The sequence below is a fragment of the Stegostoma tigrinum genome, chromosome 6 (genome assembly GCF_030684315.1).
Source record: "Stegostoma tigrinum isolate sSteTig4 chromosome 6, sSteTig4.hap1, whole genome shotgun sequence".
NCBI lineage: Eukaryota > Metazoa > Chordata > Chondrichthyes > Orectolobiformes > Stegostomatidae > Stegostoma > Stegostoma tigrinum.
Genome location: NC_081359.1, coordinates 27,915,336 through 27,936,312, shown reverse-complemented (window position 1 = coordinate 27,936,312; position 20,977 = coordinate 27,915,336). Strand labels below are relative to the sequence as shown.

The following is a 20,977-nucleotide window of genomic DNA, read 5'->3' as shown; positions in this document are numbered from 1 at the left end:
TTGTGGTACATTTGCTTTTTTTGTTTACTTTTTGCAAAATTAAAAATTAGCCAACTAACATAATTTATTCAGGTTCCAGTTCTGGGAAAGTCTGAATCAGTCGCATCTGTTAAACAAAATCAAAATGCAGTACTGGAATTCTGAAACAAAACTTATTTCTTCAGTTCTGAAGAAGAGTTAAATCTCACTCAAAATGTTCACTGTGCTTCTCCTTCCACAGATACTGTCAGACCTGCCGTTTCTCCAACATTCTCTATTTGCTGCATCATCCATTACCACATTTTAATATTGACTCTCATTTGACTGTGTATTTACATCCATCTTAGTGACTTTTTTTTTGCTGATTCATCTTCAGTTCATTAGAAATCTTGAGACATGTACAGTAGGTGCAGCATCTGTTAATTTGTGCCTGAGGAAAAATGTCAAATGAATAGGTAACCATATTAGTGGATTGTAATGAACATCAAGGACACATGTAGTGAGATTTTTTAATTGTGATCTATTTTAGGCTTTGTGGCTGTGGGTCCGGTGAGTCTGGTTGCGCTCTATGTGGTTGCTGTAAGGCCTGTGCCCGAGAACTTGATGGGCAAGAGGCAAGGCAGAGGGGAATTCTTGATGCTGTTAAAGAGATGATCCCTCTAGATCTACTTTTAGGTGAGTTTTTTTTGTGAAATACGAATCTGTTTCTCTGAAGTTTACTGGCACATCCTGTCTCAGCATTATATTCTTAATCACAATATCAAGAGACACAATAAAATATCCATCATCTTAGAACCTGCAACTATAAGACCCCCAAGGATATTAAACCTGTGGGGATTTTTCTCAATATTTCTGTATTACTATTCTCCTGCCCTTCTGAATATCCTTTTTATAATTGTCTCTCCCCTAAATGCATAGCTACTTGGCTTTTATTTGATTTCAAGTTTCTGCTTTGATTTGTAGAAAATCACTCCTTAATGAACTGCACTTCTTTGTTAACTGCACTTGCAATTCATTTGATGACTGTTTATTCTAGACATTCAGTCCTAATATTTGAAAACTGTTTCATCTTGTAGTGCATTTCTGTATAATGCTTCATTTCAGAGTGTGATATTGTGTACGTGAGTAAGCTAGAGGGCCTGAATGACCTATTTCTGCTAAAAACTGAAACAACTGCAGATGCTGTAAATCAGGGACAAAAACAGAAGTTCTGAGGAAGGGTCACTGGACCTGAAAAGTTAACTTTGATTTTTTTTTTCTTCACAGATGCTGCCAGACCTGCTGAGCTTTTCCGGCAGGTTCTGCTTTCGAACCTATTTCTGCTACTATTTTCCTACAATTGTTGACAGCTTTGCACAGTGCAGTATATGTTGTATTAAACTGTTAGAGGATAGAAGAATGTCACAACTTTTGAAATGCAGAGGACAACTTTTGAGTGAAACCCACTTGTCTGTATAAAATGAATGAATCAAGATTGTGAATACAGTTATAGCTGAGAATGGCCTCTCATAAATTGCAGTTTGGGAATTTGTCTTTTTGTTACAGGAAAACCAGAAAATGGATGAATGATTAGACAGTGATAATGGGAACTGCAGATGCTGGAGAATCCAAGATAATAAAATGTGAGGCTGGATGAACACAGCAGGTCCAGCAGCATTTTAGGAGCACAAAAGCTGACGTTTCGCCCCTAGACCTGCTCTCTGATGAAGGGTCTAGGCCCGAAACGTCAGCTTTTGTGCTCCTGAGATGCTGCTGGGCCTGCTGTGTTCATCCAGCTGCTCATTTTATTATCTTGAATGATTAGACAGTGTAGTTTTCATTCACCACACTTTTTTTGTTTTAATCAAATGATTGATTTCTTTAGCAGGACCTGTCCCACCAGGTGTTAATATAGAAGAACACATTCAACTAAGACAGGAAGAGAAAAGACAACGGTTGAGTAGAAGGCACAGATTGGAAGAAGCAAGAGGTATGTTTCTTTTGTAAAGGCTTAAATAATAACTGGAACTATCTAAAGTGGTTTTTCAAGCATAAAATAAAAAAAAGCTCCTTTACACATATATATTAAACATTCGACACAATAGTGGATTCTTTGTTAATCTTGCATAGGATCTGAAGGATCATGCTGAGTCATGTAAAAGGAAACAACTGATGGCTGCGGTACATTTTTCCTTTATAAAGCTGTATACCCTAATATGATTATGCAGTTGTATATATGTCATAAATTGTGTCCTACATACTGCCATTAAATCTGGAGTAGGTATTACAGTTACAATATGTGGCACATTTTAGCTGGCCTGAATAAGTATTCCTTGACAAAGACTTTGCATCATAGCCACCAGCGGCTTACGTTTATATTTTGCCTCTAACTTAATAAAGTAGCCCAAAGTATTCACAGGATCTGTTGTCAATCAAAATTTAGTATCATTTCTCAGAGATATTAGGACAGGTAACCAAATGCTTGGCTGAAGATGTCATTTGTTTGTGAGATTTAGGGGGGAGAGAGGGAGAGGAAATGTTTCAACTGAACACAAATTGCTGTAATAAATTTTTGTAAAAGGTTGCTAGTTAAAGGCTCATCTGCTGCCTTGTGATATCATGAGCCAGGTGGTTTGAGCAGAGATTATCATACTTCATAGTTTGTCCATTCTGGATTATTACTGTAATTGGCTGTGGGTAGGTGCAACAGATATTGTTAACTCTAATTACTCGTAGAGCTGGGACCTTAGCTGACAGGGCACACGTGCTTCACTCAACAACTAAGACATAAATTGACTTGAATTCTAAACAAATTCAGATTTGATAGGAAGGTTGGTTTCTTTGTAATTCCTTATCTAAGCTCATCACCTTTAATGTGCTTCATGTGCAGTTAATTATGTTAAAATACAGCTGTTGTTATCTTGGTAACTATAACAGCTATTGGAAGCTTAAAATGATCCCACAAATAATCATAAGATTAGTAACTCATTGTTTTTGGTTCTGATGGAGAAATAACTATTTCTAAGGGCAGATAATTTCCTGCCACTTTTTAAACAGTGTCACAGGATGTTTGATGTTTCCCTAAATTATTGGGATAGGCAGAAGAAGTCTCAGTTCAACGTCTCATCAATAGATTACATCTTTGAAAATTCATAGAATCTCTTCAGTGTGTAAGCAGGCTATTAGGCCCCATCGAGTCCACACTGATCCTCTTGAGGAGCATCCCATCCAGACACCCACAAACTCACCCTAACCCTGTAACCCCCTCATTTTCCAAGGCTAATCCACCTAGCCTGCACGACTTGTGACAGGGAACTGGAGCACCCAGAGGAATCCCACACAGATGTGTGGTGTTTGCAGACAGTCACACGAGGGGTGCAATCAAATCCAAGTTCCTCGCTCTGTGAAGCAGTGGTGTTAATCACTGAGCCACCATGCCACATTGTGCAGTACTGAAGGAGAGCTCTGAGTTGCAGTGCTCTTTTTAAAGTAATAGAATTTTTTGTTGCCTTTTTAGTTTTATCTCGACTTCAGTTGTCAGCCAGTGTAGTGTGGAAATTTTTAGATATGGTAAATAACATAAAAATTTTATCATCTTAATTGAGTGCAAAATGCCATTGTTTCTGTTATCTTATATAAATGCTACAAGTATACTTTCCAAGACTTTAGTTGCTACTTGAGATGAACAGCATATTTTTTTTGAAAACCTTTTTGGGTGAAGGCATGCTCCAAATACAGTTAAATTTAGTTGCAACAATAAATGAAAGTATTGATTTGTTTGAAGTATCATTCTCAATAAGATGATCTGCTTTGGTTAAGTTTTTGAGATCATGTGTTACCAGTGGTTTTCCTAAATTGCTGTGTGCTGTTAACATCCCACCACGAGGGATATCATGAAGTATTAGTTAGAGCATGGGATGTAGTGATACAGTACAATAGTTTGCTTGTAGTTTCAAAGCAACCGCACAGTAATCTGAACTACATTTTTCTTTAAGTGGTTCAATAAATTTATGGGTGAGCATATTTGTAGTGTATGTTGCTTTTCATTATTTATTCACGGCATGTGGGCCTTACTGGCAGGGGCAGAGTTGATTACCTATCACTGGTGGCTCTGAAGAAGATGATGGTGACCGCCTCCTTGAACTTTGTTTGTCTATTGACAACTCATGGACTACAATGCTTTGGGGAGGGAGTACCAAGGTTTTAATCCAGTGACGCCAAAACAATAATAATATGAGAAGTAAAACAACTGAATTCAAGTGCACAAATTTGTAATTGTGATTTGTTCAGATTTTGTGTTGCACAGTCATTGATTAAATACACCTTTGGAATTTCTTTAAAATTTGTCGTGTTAATGATTTGTTACCACTCTACCATTTGTTAACACTTTTTTCTTTAATTTTTGCTATGTAGCATTTTTCTCTTAAAGCCTCATTCAGCAGATGCCATTCTCTATTAATACTATAGACAAATGTTTTATTTTTGTTTTGACAATTATTTCATTTGTGAGCTTTCCTATGCATGTGCAAGTTATTTCTCCTCAGGCCCCATTGTATTTCCTGGTCCCATTTATTTGAACCATCGAGAACAGGCCATAGCCAGACTAAGACCCCTTCCATCAAAGCTAAAGCATAAACGGGACAAGCATAAAGGTATTTGGTCATCCTTCCGTACTGGCTGGAAGACTACAACCTATCCTGCCATTCATATTCTTCTGTCAGCTGAATCTCTGTCTAATGTGGACAACTGTACAAAATTGATCTTGCTTTTGTGTTTTGATGTTGAGTCAGCTGAGGAGAAAATAAAACTGTTCTGGCTTAAGATTGATTGAATAGGTTGAATGTGAACATTGCTTGGTTGCGTTTCTTTGCACAAGAAAGAATGCTTGTTGCTTTTTTAGACTTCTGTTTTCTTTTCTTTGTTCCAAATTTGTGCAATTCTGTTATTAAGAATACAGATTCCTTTGGAGAAAGCGAAATCATTTTTTGGTAAAATGTAGTTAAACTTGCAGAATCCATTATTATATTGTTTGAGCTTTCTGTATTCTTTCATGAGTTGGGGAAAAAAGACTTGATTTGTTTTGATAATTGCAACTAATCTTCTGTCACACATGTCTTATCATAAATGGTTGCTTGTATTGCATTTGGCATCTTTGTACTTTTTTTACACAAGCTTTATTTAACAAATAATGGTCAGATGTGCAGTTTAGCACAGCTCATGGTCTACAGTTGGTGACTTGTAGGTTCGGAACATCACTGAAAATTCAATTGCCTGCTGCTTCCCTTTGTTGATTTGCTTCTGATTCATACTTAAATTGGGGAGTTTCTTGGGCTGGAAAAAAAATTAAATAATTGAATTATTAAAATCATTTGACCTGGATTCTACTCGGATTAGGGAAGCACTGTGATGCAGTAGTTATTTTATGATGAGAATGCTCCTGTTAATTGCCGCTGCTTATATGACACAAAAATCTCTCATTTAACTCTTCTGAGTTTGGCAAAGGAAGGTCACATATTCACAAGAGATGTAGGTGCTGCATGCTTTTTGCTTTGACTGGCAAGGATAAAAGGTGAAGTTTCTTCTTGAACCGAACTCTGCTCTCAAAATTTCATTGCAAGTATATCAGTCTGATTCACATTTTTTAATTTTCTTTCCTCTTGAAAACCAATTCACAAAATTCATCAGCATGTTAATCTTTGATATTATTGCTTGTACATTGGACCAACTTGGGCACAATTGTGTATTGAGTTCTGGTTCAAGGAACCCTTTTTAATTTCTTGGCTTAATCTTAAAGATTTAAGTACTGTGTACAATGGGATTGTCACTAAGTTCCTTTACGGTTGGCACTAATACATCTTTAGATTGTACTTGCAGCTTTAATTGCCTGTCAGCTTTAAACTTGCATGTTGCTTTTAAATAAATCATCTCAACATCTTCCCACCGGTGCAGTGACAGATGTTTACCCATACTTTGTATAAACATGTAGCTGTTCAGATATAATCTTGGATAATTGTATTGCTGTTTGTCCTTCCACAGTTGAAAACTATTTTATGCACACTTATTAGCTGAAATCCTAATTTTGCAATGCTTTATTTTCTGATCTTAATTTTCTTTTTTGAAAATTCATTTCCAAAATGTTGAAAGGTTTGAGTAAACCAGATTCTGTTTGTTGGTAGTAATCATAGAGCCATATCACACAGATTGTTCTTGTATTTCAATTTACATTATTAACAGCATAATGTGATAATTTTTTATATCCTGACTATTTGTTTTTCTGGAGAAAATGCCCTTCATTTACGCAGTGGGAAATAAATCTGATCATACTTAGTCCTGTGAACATCCAAAGTTAAGCTGTTGCTCCTATTGCATAACGCCAGAGAACATCCACTTCCAAAAACTACTGAGATCTTTCAAAAAGTAGTGAACGCTTTATGAGTTATCTTGTACTGTTGTATGATCCCTTTTGAAATGCAGGATTGAATCATCTTTCTTGCCTTTTTCAGCGTTATACTGATCACTTATCCTGCACAGCGAACAAATCAGCAGTTCTTTGACTACTTTGTTAGTTTTTCAGAATGACACTTGGCTATGCCAAATGGAACTTTCCAGAATGTGTAATAGCTAAGACACAGGAACGTTGCACTGATGAGCATAAGTAGGCCATTATCCCCTAGAGACGACAAGGTGTAGAGCTGGATGAACTCAGAAGGCTGAGCAGGAAGTCTGATGTTTCGGGCCTACACCCTCCTTCAACAATTTTTTATAGATGAGGTGTTGGGGACTGGGGAATTGGAAGCTGTGGACGGCATGGGTGGTGTCACGGACATAGGTAGGGAGATCCTGGACTAAGGGGGAGAAAATGGAGTTGAGATAAGTGGAGATAAGTTCGGTGGGGCTGGAGCAGACGGAGACAATGGGTTGATCAGGGCTGTCAGGTTTGTGGATTTTGGGAACAAGATGGTAGTGGGTGGTGCGGTCTTGGGGAGCGATGAGATTGGAGGCTGTCGGTGGGAGGTCACCTGAGATGATGAGGTTGTGGGTGGTTTGGGAGATAATGGTTTGGTGGTCGGGGGTGGGGTAATGAGCACGGTGGCAGTAGGAGGTGGTGTCAGTGAGTTGGCGCCTGGCCTCGGCGATGTGGAGGTCAGTGCACCATACTACAACTGTGCCTCCCTTGTCTGCGGGTTTTATGGTGAGGTTAGGATTGGAGCAGAGGACTGCATGTTCTGTGGGGGTGTGAGGTTAAGGCGATTGATGTCTCGAGGGCAGTTGGAGATGAAGAGGTCGAGGGAGGGTAGGAGGCCTTTGGGTAGTGTCCAGGAGGAGTGGTTGTGTCGGAGGTGGGAGAAGGGATCAGTACGGGAGGGGTTAGGCTCATGGCTGAAGAAGTAAGCGCAGACCCAGGGGAAAATCTGCTCCATGTCCAAACCTGACTGGCATTCATTGATTTGTGGGTGGAGAGGGAGCCCTTTACCAATGTCTGAGCGTTTGTCCTCAGTAAAGGGGAGGTCTAGGGGGGCTGGTGACGACTTGGCACAGCTGGGTGTTGCTGTCTCCTCTGGAGTTACAGCTGTGGAGGTGGTGGGCGGAATGATGTCTGCATCGGTGGTGGGCCGTGTGGCGTTGGTGAGTGGAGTTGCTTTGGCGGTGCGTGGAGTTGTCAGTGTTAGTGGTGGGCGGAGTGCTGTCAGCCCTTAGAGACAGCCAGTGTGCAATTGGCATTTGAGATGAATGTGTTTAAGGAGACTCTGCTAAATACAAGGGAAAGATAAATAGAATAAAATGCTAGTCAGATTAGAGGAAGCAAATGTATGGTATAGATCAGTTTGGACTAAGCAACATTTCAGTGGCCGAACATTCAATGTAATGTTAAGCTTTAGCTTTGCCTGTTTGAGCCTGAAATTTCTGAGCTTGATCAAGTGGAATGTATTCCTGTAGAAAAGTGTGTGAACGTTTGGATTTTCCTGAGCTAAACTGCAGTAGTTTGCTTGTGATGGACATCCAGCTGACTAAAGAGGCATACGAATAGGACCGATCAAGGGACCTACATACTGTGACCTTTTTGGTGTTGTAACTTAAACTATCATTGATAGTTATTTGTATATTTTCTCCAGGGAAACAAAGTCTTTTTTAGACTTCTCTATATATCTGCTGCCCCTTCCACTGGCAAAGGTTAAAATTTTGACATTCCTTGAGGTGAATGGGCACAGTGCAAAAATTGGACCCTGACATGTCATATGGCAAATTAACTTAGCTTGAAGTAACTGCAGATTTTGATACAATTGTTCGAGAAACAGTCAATGAAGTAGTGATTTTGGTTGATTCCCTTGTTACCTTATTTTAAAAAAAATCAACAAAAAAGTAGGTATGGCTGGTAACTCAAAATTTTGCTCAGCCATACAGTCGGTTTAATAGAATAACAAAATAGCATTTTAAAATTTCCAAAATATTTGTGAAGAGTGTGTTTGGCTTTATGATGAAATCTAAGTTGACATTTGTTATCGTCAAGCATATCCAGCAAATATCAGACTACTTGTGACTATTTGCTGTTTGTGTTTCACTTACTCTGTGGTTGGTCATTACTTTTCAGATGTCAATGGAGAAAGGGGGGAGAAAGACACCAGCAAGATTACAACATATCCTCCAGGGGCTTTGTGTCTTCATTATGAGCTCCAAGCAGCCCAAGTTAGCTGTGGATTCCATCACTCAGGTGTGCATTCTATGTGGTGCTTTGAATAAATAGAGGAAAAAACATTGCCTTTCAAGTGGTGCGAATTATCAAAGCTTTTCATTTCCATTGAGTTAAGTTCAAAGTAATAGTCTGTTTCGATAGGGGAATTTATAGTACTGGACAAGAGCATTCTGATCCATTTCCTTCACCCCAAAGTTCAACCCGTTGATTCACTAACATCTCTGGATATATTGCTTCTGGATGACCAACTAATCCACTTGAAAATTATAAATCACCCTTCTGGACAGCCCACTCAGTAAATTGACCATCACGCTACCAAACAGTTAGAATTAGAGTAAAAGTATCTACCATTGTTACTTGGGTCGTGGCAAACAGTTTCTCGAGATTTAGTTTAAGTACTCTGATTAGCCCTGCAAGAACCCCGAGTGCCTCTGCAGACTCTAATTACAGCTAGCATATCTGATGCCTAGTATCTAGCCATACTTCATTTCTAACGAATCACTAAAATGATTTAGCCATTATCAAAATAAAAGGTTTTCTTTAATAACGTTATTTCTACTTTGAATTTGTCAACTTTGAATTTGTCAGAATTCACAGATGCAACATGCTCATCATGTTTTAAAGGAACCTTGTTTAAAAGAAAAAAATTAAGCTTTTTGCTCCTCCTAAGGAACTCTACAGTTACAGGTCACCAGTTTCAATTTGAAGCATTTATTTGTAATCATAGAAAAAAAAATTGTGTAAAATTCACGTGACCATAATTTTTTCCATGAGATATACCTAATTTCAAAGTACAGGATTATGTTTTAATCTCAACTCTGGGTAAAGATATTCATACATTATGTAAATGCATGAATATTGTATGCATTGAATTAGACCAGGATCTGCTAATATATCGGCAAATTCTAAATCTTGTTAGGTAAACTAAGGGACAAAAGTTGCATTACATCATGGCGGCACGGTGGCTCAGTGGTTAGCACTTGCAACCTCACAGCGCCAGGGACCCAGGTTCAATTCCCACCTCGGGCAACTGTCTGTGTGGAGTTTGTACATTCTCCCCGTGTCTGCCGGGGTTTCCTCCGGGTGCTCCGGTTTCCCCTATCAGTCCAAAGATGTGCAGGCTAGGTGGATTGGCCATGCTAAATTGCCTGTAGTGTTCAGGGGTGTGTGGGTTGTAGATGGATGGGTCTGGGTGGGATGCTCCAAGGGGTGGTGTGGACTTGTTGGGCTAAAGGGCTTGTTTCCACTCTGTAGGGAGTCTAATCAAATCAATACAAGATGATATCATTTAGTTCTAAAGATCTAGTAAATTATGTTTTGGGTAACATCAGTAAACGGCACTTTGATTTTATCCAGTCAATATTTCAGATATATTAATTTGCAAATTCCTGAGACCACAATAGAAAGTTCAACTATCTGTTTATCTGCTGTTTCTCTAGACACTGATAATTAGTCTGACTAATTGTACCTGATGTAATTATCCAGTTAGAAGCTATGTTTGAATTTTAAGTATTCTTCAAAAGCCATTACAGGGAATTTGAAAGTTTTTTTTCCATTTCTTTCTTACCTGCATGCCTTTCTTCGCTAAAGATGTTAAATTTCCTCGAATATGGCCTGCTCTGCTCAATCTGTTGAGTCTGCCTGAACTAGATTGGGACCAGCTGAGAAGAATTGGAGATGTGAAAACAAATGAGTTCAGAGGGTGGGAAAACTAGGCCTGTGTTTTGCAGTATGGCAGAAAATAAAGTACTGAAGCTTTTTTGGTTCAGGAATTGGGTAGGGACAAGAGTTGAATGAAATTGTAATTTGAAATGCACCATTTTAACAATGATCCACATTATTTATGCTTTATATATGAAATGTTGTCGAGTGCAAATTACAAACATTCTGTCAAATAACTCCTGGCAAAACTGTTCAAAAATAACCACGTTCCTTTTCCATATTAGGTAATCCTCTTTTTGTGAGTTTGTTCAGGAATTGAATACTTTCCTGTCTGGGATATGCAGCTCTTGCTGTCTAGGGTGGGATAAAAGCCCTTGTTTACATGCCTCCAGATAAATATAGATTAAACTGTGATGCACTGTAGCACAGCCTTGTGTGGTCATTTCTGGAAAGCTCAGACCTGTATAAAACAGACAATTATTGTTTTATCAAGATAAATGTGAATTTTAAGGAACAAGGTACCTTTCATTTGAAGGTGGATACAGAACAGAATGCTGGAATCTAGAGTTTGAAGGCAGCTTCTCTCCCATGTCAATAAAATAAAATTTGACCCTTAATTGAAAAATGTTTTCCATTGTATCATCACTGTTGCTTTGCCATTCCAAATTCCTCTCTATCTGGGAAAGGTGGAGAAATTCAGGTAGCCTAGGGGGTTCTGAAGGGGGAAGGAGGGCTTCAGTAACTGTGGGGGGAAAAGATATGAGCGAGTATACATGGGTTGCTGTTGTACTCATGGGAGATCTACACTCAAGTGGTCAGAAACAGGCTTTAGAGTCAGAGGTACACTGCACAGAAACAGACCTTTTCAGTCCGATTTGTCCATGCCGACCAGATATCCTGTATAAATATAGTCCCATTTGTCGGTGTTTGGCCCATATCCCTCTCAACCTTTCCCATAGGTATACTCTTCCAGATGCTTTTTAAAAGTTGTAATGATACCAGCCGCCTCCACTTTCTCTGGCAGCTCATTCCATATATGCACCAACCTCTGTGTGAAAAAGCTGCCCCTTAGGTCCTTTTAATATCATTCCCCTCTCACCTTAAACCAATGCCGTCCAGTTTTTGACTCCCCTACCTCAGGGAAAAGTCTATAAACCTCTATAAGGTCATCCCTCAGCTTCTGACATTCCAGTTAAAATAGCCCCAGCCTATTCAGCCTCTCGCTATAGCTCAAACTCTCCAACCCTGGCACTTCCTTGTAAATCTTTCCTGAGCCCTTTCTAGTTTCACCGTATCTTTCCTATAGCAGGAAAATCAGAACAGTACTGCTTGCTCAAATTGACCTTACCAACGTACTGTACAGCAGCAACATGACCTCTTAACTCCTATACTTAATGCATTGACCAATAAAGGCAAGCAGACCAAACACCACCTTCACTTTCAAGGAATTATGAACCTGCATTCCAAGGTCTTTATGTTCAGCAACATTCCCCAGGACCTTATGATTAAGTGTATAAGCTCTGCTCTGATTTGCCTTTCCAAAATGCAGCAGCTCTCGTTTATCTACGTTAAATTTCTTCTGCTACTCCTCGGCCCATTGGCCCATCTGTTCAAGATCCCATTGTACTCTTGAGATAACCTCCTTCGCTGTTCAGTACACCTCCAATTTTAGTGACATCTGCAAACTTAACAAACATACCTCCTAAGTTCACTTCCAAATCACTTGTATAAATAACAAAAAAGTAGTTGTCCAGGACCAAACCATATGGCACACTGCAGGCCTCCAGTTTGAAAAGCAATCCTCCACCACCACCTTCTGCTAACAAGTCTACCACAAGGAACCTTCTCGAATGCCTTAATAAAGCCCATATATCTGTCATTCTGCCCTCATAAATCATCTTCATTAGTACTTCAAAAACCTGAATCAAGTTAGTGAGATGCGATTTCCTACGCACAAAGCCATGTTGCCTGTCCCTAATCAGCACTTGCCTTTCCAAATACGCGTAAACCCTGTCCCTCAGGACTCCTTCCAACAACTTGCCCACCACTGAAATCACACTCACCAACCTTTTGTTCCCTGGATTTTCCTTACCACCTTTCTTAAATAGTGGCACAATGTTAGCCAACCTCTCGTCTTCCAGCACCTCACCTATGGCTGTCAATGACACAATTGTCTCAGCAAAGAGCCCAGCAATCTCTTTCCCCCTCTCACCACAAAGTTCTGGGTACACCTGATCAGGTCCCAGGGATTTTATCCACCTTTTGAGTTTTAAGATGTTCAGCACCACATCAGTTATATGGACATTTTTTAAGATGTGGCTATTTATTTCCCCAGCTTCTGTATCTTCCATGCCCTTCTCTGCATGAAACATTGATGCAAAATGCTCATTTAGTATTTTCCCCTACTCCTGCAGTTCCACACATCAGCAGTGTTGCTGATCTTTAAGAGGCCGTTCTCTCTCTCTCCCTAGTTACCCTTTCGTCCTTAATGCGTTTTTAGAATCCCTTTGGATTCTTCTTAACCCTATATTCTAAAGCTATTTCATATCCACTGTTTCCCTTCAGATTTCCATCTTAAGTACACTCCCCCTGCCTTTATACCCTTCCAGGGATTCACTCGTTCCCTGCTGTCTATACCTGACGTGCTCCCTTCTTTTTCTTGACCAAAGCCTCAATTTCTGTAGTCATCCAGCTTTGCCCTTCACCCTAACAGGAATATATTATTTCTGGACTCTCATCATTTAGTTTTTGAATACTTCCCATTTTTCAGCTGCCCTGCAATCAACTTTTGAAAATTCTTGACTAATACTGTCAGAATTGGCCTTCCTCCAATTTAGAACTTTAATTTTTAGGCCCAATTTATCCTTTTCCGTCATTATTTTAAAACTAGCAAAATTATGGCCACTGGCCCCAAAGTGCTGTACACTGACACCTCCGTCACCTGCCTTGCCCTATTTTGCGAGAGTAGGTCAAGTTTTGCACCTTCTCTAATAGGTGCATCCACATTACTGAATCAGTAATTTTTTTTGTGCACATTTAACAAATTCCTCTCCATCCAAGTTCTTAACACTTTGTCATTCCCAGTCTGTTGGTAAAACTGAAATCCCCTACCATAACCACCCTATTATTCTCTCAGATAATTGAGATGCCCTTATAAATTTGTTTCTCAATTTCTTGCTGACTGTTCGGGAGTCTATATTACAGTCCCTAAAAGGTGATCGTCCATTTCGTATTAGTTCATCCAAGTAACTTCCCTGGACATATTCCCAGTAATATCCTTCCTAAATACAGCAGTAATGTTATCCTCAGTCTAACGTGCTACTTTCCCTCGTCTCTTGTTCCCCTTTCTATCCTTCCTATTGTATCTATACCCTGGAGCATTAAGCTGCCAGTCCAGTCCATCCCTGAGCCATGTCTTTGTAATTTCCATGTTATCCTAGTCCCATGTTCCCAACCATGCCCTGAGTTCATCTGCCTTACCAGTTAGCCCTCTTGCATTTAATTAAACTGCATTTATTTCATCGGTCCTACTTCAGTTTTATCTTTGTTCCTGCCTACCCTCCTTTTCCCAGCTGTATCAATCTCTGACTGCTCTCTTTCCTCACTGTCTCCCTTGCAACTGGTTTGAATTCTCTCGACCAGTTTTACCAAATCTCCCCGCCGATATAGAGGTTCCCTTCCAATTCAGGTGCAGTATGTCCTTGTACAGGTCATTCTCTACCAGAAGAGATTCCAATGATCCAAAAGTGTGAATCCTTCTCCTGTGCACCGCTCCTCAGCTATGCATTCATCCACTCTGTCCTCCTTTTCTTACTCTCACCAGCTTGTGACACCGGAAGTAATGCAGATATTACTACCCTCAAGGAACTTCTTTTTAAATTCATGACTAACTTCCTTTATTCTGTTCTCAATCTCATCTTTATCCCTTCCTATGTCATTAGTTCTAATGCATACAGTAATCTCCTGCTGGCCCTTCTTGCCTTTGACAACATTCTGCACCCTCTCCAAGATATCCTTGATCCTGACACCAGGGAGGCACCACACCATTGTGATGTTTAGCTGTTGTCTGCAGAAATGTTCATCTGTGCCCCTGACTAGAGAGACCCCTATAACAATTGACAACTTGCAACTTGGATACCCCTCATGCATTAAAACCAGTCTTGGTGCCAGAAACCTGGCTGCCAGTGCTACATTTCCCTAAGAGTATGTCACCCCTACATTTTCTGAAATAGCACACTTATTTGAGATGGGGATAGCCACTGGAGACTCTTGCACTACCAACCACCTTCTCCCACCTTTCGTGGAGATCTCCCTTCCTTCAACTGCCATCCATCATAGCCTAATTGCCTCTAACTTTTGCTCCAGCCGATTCTTGCAAACCAATAGGAATTGTAACCAAGCACACTTCCTGCAGACGTAATCATCAGTAATGTGAAAATTTTCCTTAATCTGCCACATCCAACAGGAAGAACACATCACTCAGCTAAAGACCATCTTTGCTTCTTAATGATCTACAGACCCAGAAAATGATGTAGCCTTACTGCTCTAAAAACACTGCTTCTGGCTAACTTAGTACCTATGTTTTATGTGTTTAAAGTTTTTTTAATCAACAGACAGATCTAAATAGAAACATTATCGAAAAGAACCCTCTCTACCTGCTATTGTAAAGTTACAAAAAACACTAGCCACTTATCTGCTCTCCTGCTGTGATCTCCCCACACAGACTTCCCCAAGGTCAGCTGTGAATTTCGCCATTTGTTTATTTTTCTTAGATGAACTCTGGTGTCCAGAGGTACTAGAAATCCAACTGCAGAGGCAGTAGATGCCAAGGTTCACTGCTGGGTCAGATATTAGTGTAAGTTTCTTCAACCATTGAATCACTCCTCACTGTGTGATCAGTCCTTTTGCCTTTCTTTGCCCTTTTTTAATGTACCTTTATTGAACGTAACTGCAAAGAGAGGATGATGAGGGAGAACATGTCTGGAACCCTAGATTCAGGCTGCATCACTATGGTACAACTATATAACTTTTTTTGCAGTAAAACTAATTCCCTTATCCCTACAGAGAGGGAAAGTGGGGAAAAAGCTGTCTGATATGAAGGTATGGGAAAGGGGCTTCGCTTGAGTCTTAATGGATAGTATGGCAGAAAACTACCTGAATGCAGTGTGAGAGTGCTTGAATGCAGATTTTCCTGTTGATATGATGCAATACTTTATATTGATCTATATCACACTTACAGTAAAATATTCCTAAGCTATTGTAGTGTTTTGTTGTTGCTGACATTTAGATCATGTGATTTAGTGTTTTTAAGCATCTATAGTTTTGTTCCTGGGATCTGAGTGTTTCTGAAGAGGCCAGCCTTTGTTCCCCACTCCTAAATGCCCTCAAAGTGGTGAAGAGTTGAAATGAAGTCACTTTGAAAAATAGTCCATAACACTACCACGCAGTCCTTTGCTTCACTTTCCATGTGCTTAATTCAACACAGCTGTGTTCTATTGTTACTACCGACTGAACTTCATATGAGTATGGACTTCCTTCTGTATTGTATGTAATGACTTCATTGAATGTTGAAATGCTGCAGTCAGATTGATGATTTGGTAAAAATGCATTGATTCACAATTTTTATTGTTATAGAAAGTAAACAGGATACTAATGTTCCTAGACTTACAGTTGAATAATTCCACCCATCTGAAATAACCTGGAAGCATTTGCATTTTGCTGCAAATCAGAAATAATTAAATGATGCCTCATCAAAAAATTTTCAGACCATTTTGACATTGGACATTCTGACCCCCTGAAGCACTTATTTGGCTAAACTCCGATCTTTTCTAAGAAGCCGGATTTTTTTTAACAACAGAACTGAATTAGGTATTCTTACCTTCCAACAATTGGTAAAATTTGTAAATAATTAGGTGAATATTTTGACTTGTTAGTAAATATAACTTGTTCTTTTTTCCCCAGAGGAGTAAATTTTTGTCTGTTACTGGTTCTCAAATCATTACTTTTTTTAATGTTTTCCAAATAATCCACAGTGGTGCTGATGGAGAATGGTGATGTCTATACCTTTGGATATGGACAACATGGGCAATTGGGCCATGGAGATGTAAATTCAAGGTAATAAATAAAACCGGGAAAGCTTTGTGCTTTTGGTGTATTGCTTGTTTCCTTGCTAAATATATTTTTTCATTTCAGAGGGACGCCAACTTTGGTACAGGCCTTACCAGCTGCTTGCACCCAAGTAACTGCAGGCAGTAACCACACAGCTCTACTATTAGCAGATGGGCAAGTCTTCACGTTCGGAAGCTTCTCTGTAAGAAATCTTCTTTTAGGACTTTTAATGCAATATTTTAATGGGTGATACATAAAACTTAATTATCTTGACCTAAAATATTTTACATGCACTGTAGCTGAAGGAAAGCAGTGGTTTAGAATCCATGCTTAAATTACTGGGATATTATATCAGACTATAGACTAAATGGAATAAATCTGGCACAGAATTTTTTGGTACATTTTCTCAATCTTTCCCTGTACTCAAATGCAAACTGTTCTTGCATCCGTAGGCATAATGTCATTTTAATAAATTACACTTACTGGGTAATGGTACTTGGCCCCAAACCCTTCTCTCAAAGTTGTTTCAAAATGAAGTTTACTGTTCAGTCATAACTGTGGCTTGAGTTATATCCTTTCACATTAAATTCCTTAGATTTGTCTATACATGAAATGTTTTGGTTTCTAGCATTGCTCACCTTACTAAACATAGATGCCACAGGAAATAATTGCAGATAAGTTGCATACGTTTACAGAGTACCAAATGATTAGAATTACACCACAGTTTTCAGCCTCATGAACTCTTTATTCTCCTATGAAAAGAGTGCATGCTCCACCTTCCATCATGCCATCTGCCCATAGCATTAAACTGAAAACCTACTGATGACTGCCTTGGGCTGCTATGTATTAAGAGACTTGCATTAATGCAAGTTATTAACCAAATTTTGCCTTAGTAGAAGTGAAAATGTATGACGTTTTATAGGCTTTCTTTTCTCTTGTAGAAAGGACAACTTGGTAGACCAATTTTGGATATACCTTTCTGGAACACAAGACCATCTCCAATGCCAAACATAGGCTCAAAGTATGGCCGTAAGGCTACCTGGATAGGTGCAAGTGGAGACCAGACCTTCCTACGCATTGATGAAGCACTTATTAACTCTCATGTTCTATCAACTTCAGAAATATTTGCCAGCAGAAGCATTATAGGCAAGACAGATTTCTTTCTTTGATATTCAATTATGTTGTCAATTTTCAAAGCTACTAACAAATCAACTAATTCTGTACAGCACCCAAGGCTTCAAAATGTAGATTTCATTCAATTGTAGTCTGACAGCACACAGCATAATAAATTATTTTTAAATAGAATTAACTTTACAATTAGAGAAACTAGTGATACATTCATAGTTCAGTGTGCAGTACAGGGCCTTTTAGATTAGCATATAAATTCAAAGTTGCTAGACAGGACTGAAATATAGAGATGAGGACTTGCTTTCTAGTTTGCTTAAAAATCTGAAAATTTTTGAAGAGTTGTAATGGTGTGGCTAAATGTCTTATGGGAGTCTGATCTCTAGTGTTTGTTCCAATAGGCTTGGTACCTTCATCAATAACTGAGCCACCACCCTTTAAATGCCTGTTAATCAATAAGTTGGATGGAAGCTGTAGGACATTTAATGACTCTGAACAGGAAGACTTACGAGGTTTTGGAGTTTGCTTGGATCCTGCATATGATGTAATTTGGAGGTAATTTCCTTTAGTAGATGTTTTAAGCACAGAAATGTTATTGCCACCGTTTTTTTGGGTTTTACACTTGTGACATTAATCATGGATAACATGATTATATTAACTTGTAGAAATTGAAGAGAAAAATGTTTCAAAAATTAAGCTGATTTTTATTTTCATTATCTTAGGGAACTTGAAAGGGCCCAATACTTAATGGCCTATTAACATGTTATTACTGAACCTTGTCTTTTAGAGCTACATGCAAAAATATGCACTACAAAGCAATGCCCAAGTTACACATGGTAGCTTCATCTCAGTCCTATTTGAATATTCTACTTGAGAATGAAAAGTATGATGACTAACTCTTACATTTCAGGTTTATGCAGTTTTTGTAGCAACTGAATGCAGTTTATGTAGCAGCATGGGCTATTAAAAAAACTCTGCAAGTACTTAAAGTAATGCATGTTAAAATTAATTCATTGTTTGTCACTCTCGCCTGTAGGATTAAATATGATAGTGACAGAATTTTTACTGTTCAAACTTCAGTGATTCTCTAGAACATCATTATTGATCATTTTTTGTGTAGTCTTTTGCAGTAGAATCCACATTCCTTTAACAGTGAGGTCCCACAACTTGCACAAATGATTTGTTTGCCTTTTCTTTTTATTTGCTTTGTATTAGTACCTTGATGTATTAAATGTGTAGTCGAAACTTCCGGAGAACTTCTCCAGCCCAGCTTTTAAAAAAAGAACCTGATTTATGGTTGTGGACTGGCTCAAATCTTTCAAAAGAAAAACATTTCTCAGGAGTATACCTGCTATTCTGTCATAACTGTTTCTGTGCTAATTAAAGGTTTTTTGGAACTAGAGAGCCCTGAACTTTTTATTTCCTATTTTAGTAAAGTTGATTTTCTTTTCCATTTCTTGGTATTTTGGTACCTAAATTAGTCAAATCCGGAGCTGCTATAAAAGGAGAGAAAACCAGACTAAGCACACGAAAATGCTTGTGTAAAACTAGGATTGATATTATTTACTATTACTCCAATGGGAATAAGATGTTGTCTTGTTTTGAATTGAAGTGAAATAGTTCCATGACATTTGGATTGGACGGTGAATTGTTAGCTTCTGTTGAAAATGTCTTCCATCACTCTGCTTTATTCTGTGGCCTAACTTCATTGTTGCTGCCTTTTACCTGGCCAACCATTCCAAGACCACCTATCAATATTTATTGATTGGTGACCTTTTCTTTCATTAATTCATGAGATGAGGGTGTTATTGACTAGGCCAGCACTTGTTACTCATCCTTAGTTGCCCTTCTGAAGGTGGTGATGAACTGCCCTGAACTGCTATGGACGACTTGGTTTGGTAGACCCTCCATGCCTTTAATTAAGAAGCTCCAGGATTTCGATTCAACCCTTTGTCATCCAGTGATCCCTTTGCATTCACCCAAGACTTTTGTTCATACTTTTAGTAGGCTAGATGAGGACTGTTTTCTGAATCTTCAGAGCCTACATTGGTCATCCAAATTATAAGGTCCCTAATTAGGTCTATTAAATGTAAAATCAGTTTGCAGCAAATTTATTGATAGATTTTCTAAATGTATAAAAAGAATTTTCTGTAAATGAACCTTTTTTCAATATAATTTCAAATGCCTAAATCAATAAATTCTCTAATTTGTCACATACTTTGAATGCTTCTGGTTAATGCGTGAAATATTACTTCTACAGGAAAAGTTGTTGGAACTCACTGTCAACCCAGAGACTGGATGTTGGATTAATTTAAATTTTATTCACTTTTGATTGAATTTTGTTTGGTGAGGATGTGGAACAGAGTTGGAAGTAAGAGCGTACGGAAGTACTGTAGTCTTAATTCAGTGACAACCTGGTTTCAAGACCAGAGTGGCCTGTTCCTAAGTGTAAAGCTCAATTCCTTAAAAAAAACAAATTGGGCATGTGAATCCAAGGAAAGTTTGAATCACATTTAATCTTAATTGCTGATATCAACACACCTGTAAAATCTTAACAAGCAGTTCCCTTTCTTTCTGAAGGTTCATACCAGGTCCAAAAGAGGTTTGGTGTTATAATGCAGTTACAGCAGATGCCAGGCTTCCTGCAGTGACTGATATGCACAGCAGATGTTGTATTCTGAGCCCTGAACTTGCCCTACCAATAGGATCTAGAGCACATACCACCAGATCTCATGGGGCTTTGCACATTCTAGGTATGCATTCTTCATAATTATATGTGCATTAGTTAATTCAGAAGCTCATTACTGATGTTTATATTTACTCAAAAGTTTTTGTCAGATTGTATGAACGATTAAGTACCGTTGACAAGTTGCTGAGTGTTGCTATATGCAGCTTGTAGAGAATTAAGATGACAAATAATCTAAGTATACAGTTTTCTGTAATAGGCCTGCTAGAACCATAGAAACTATAATTGTTAGCTGTAGCTATAACTGATTTTTAAAAAATATTTAATTTGTTTGTTAGAAATCAAGCAACAATTTTAGGAAGGTGTTAAGCATTAATATGATATTGTTCGTGTTTTTTTTCAGTTTGACCTGACTCCACCCTCTGATGACTGTTTGCGTGGAGTTTGTTTGCACATTCTCCGTGTCTGGATGGTTTCTTTGGGATGCTCCAGTATCCTCCCACAGTCCAGAGGTGGATTGGCCAGGCTAAATTGGCCTATAGTGTTCAAGGATGTGCAGGCTAGGTGGATTAATCATAGGAAATGCAGGATTACAGGGATAGGGTCAAAGAGTAGGTCTGGGCAGGATTCTTTTCAGAGAGTCAGTGTGGACTTGATGTGCTAAGTTATCTGCTGTCACGTTGAGGGCATTCTTTGATTCTACGGCAGATGGTGAAATTTGAAGTCTATAAAAATGTAGGATGAAA

General features: G+C 38.7%; 1 protein-coding gene across 6 annotated transcripts in view; it reads left to right on the top strand.

Annotated features, from left to right (window-relative positions):
• Nucleotides 1-20,977, top strand: part of mycbp2 (MYC binding protein 2) — a 160,096-nt gene that overhangs the window by 74,217 nt on the left and 64,902 nt on the right. For 4 of the 6 annotated variants that reach the window (XM_059646505.1, XM_059646503.1, XM_059646501.1 and 1 more), the window contains exons 16-24: nucleotides 509-654; nucleotides 1,844-1,948; nucleotides 4,503-4,610; nucleotides 8,549-8,668; nucleotides 16,345-16,426; nucleotides 16,505-16,622; nucleotides 17,362-17,566; nucleotides 17,947-18,100; nucleotides 20,126-20,298. In XM_059646505.1, the coding sequence (XP_059502488.1) occupies nucleotides 509-654; nucleotides 1,844-1,948; nucleotides 4,503-4,610; nucleotides 8,549-8,668; nucleotides 16,345-16,426; nucleotides 16,505-16,622; nucleotides 17,362-17,566; nucleotides 17,947-18,100; nucleotides 20,126-20,298 (1,211 nt within the window). The remainder of the gene's footprint in view (nucleotides 1-508; nucleotides 655-1,843; nucleotides 1,949-4,502; nucleotides 4,611-8,548; nucleotides 8,669-16,344; nucleotides 16,427-16,504; nucleotides 16,623-17,361; nucleotides 17,567-17,946; nucleotides 18,101-20,125; nucleotides 20,299-20,977) is intronic. The other 2 variants (XM_059646500.1, XM_059646502.1) reach the window with 2 other exon arrangements.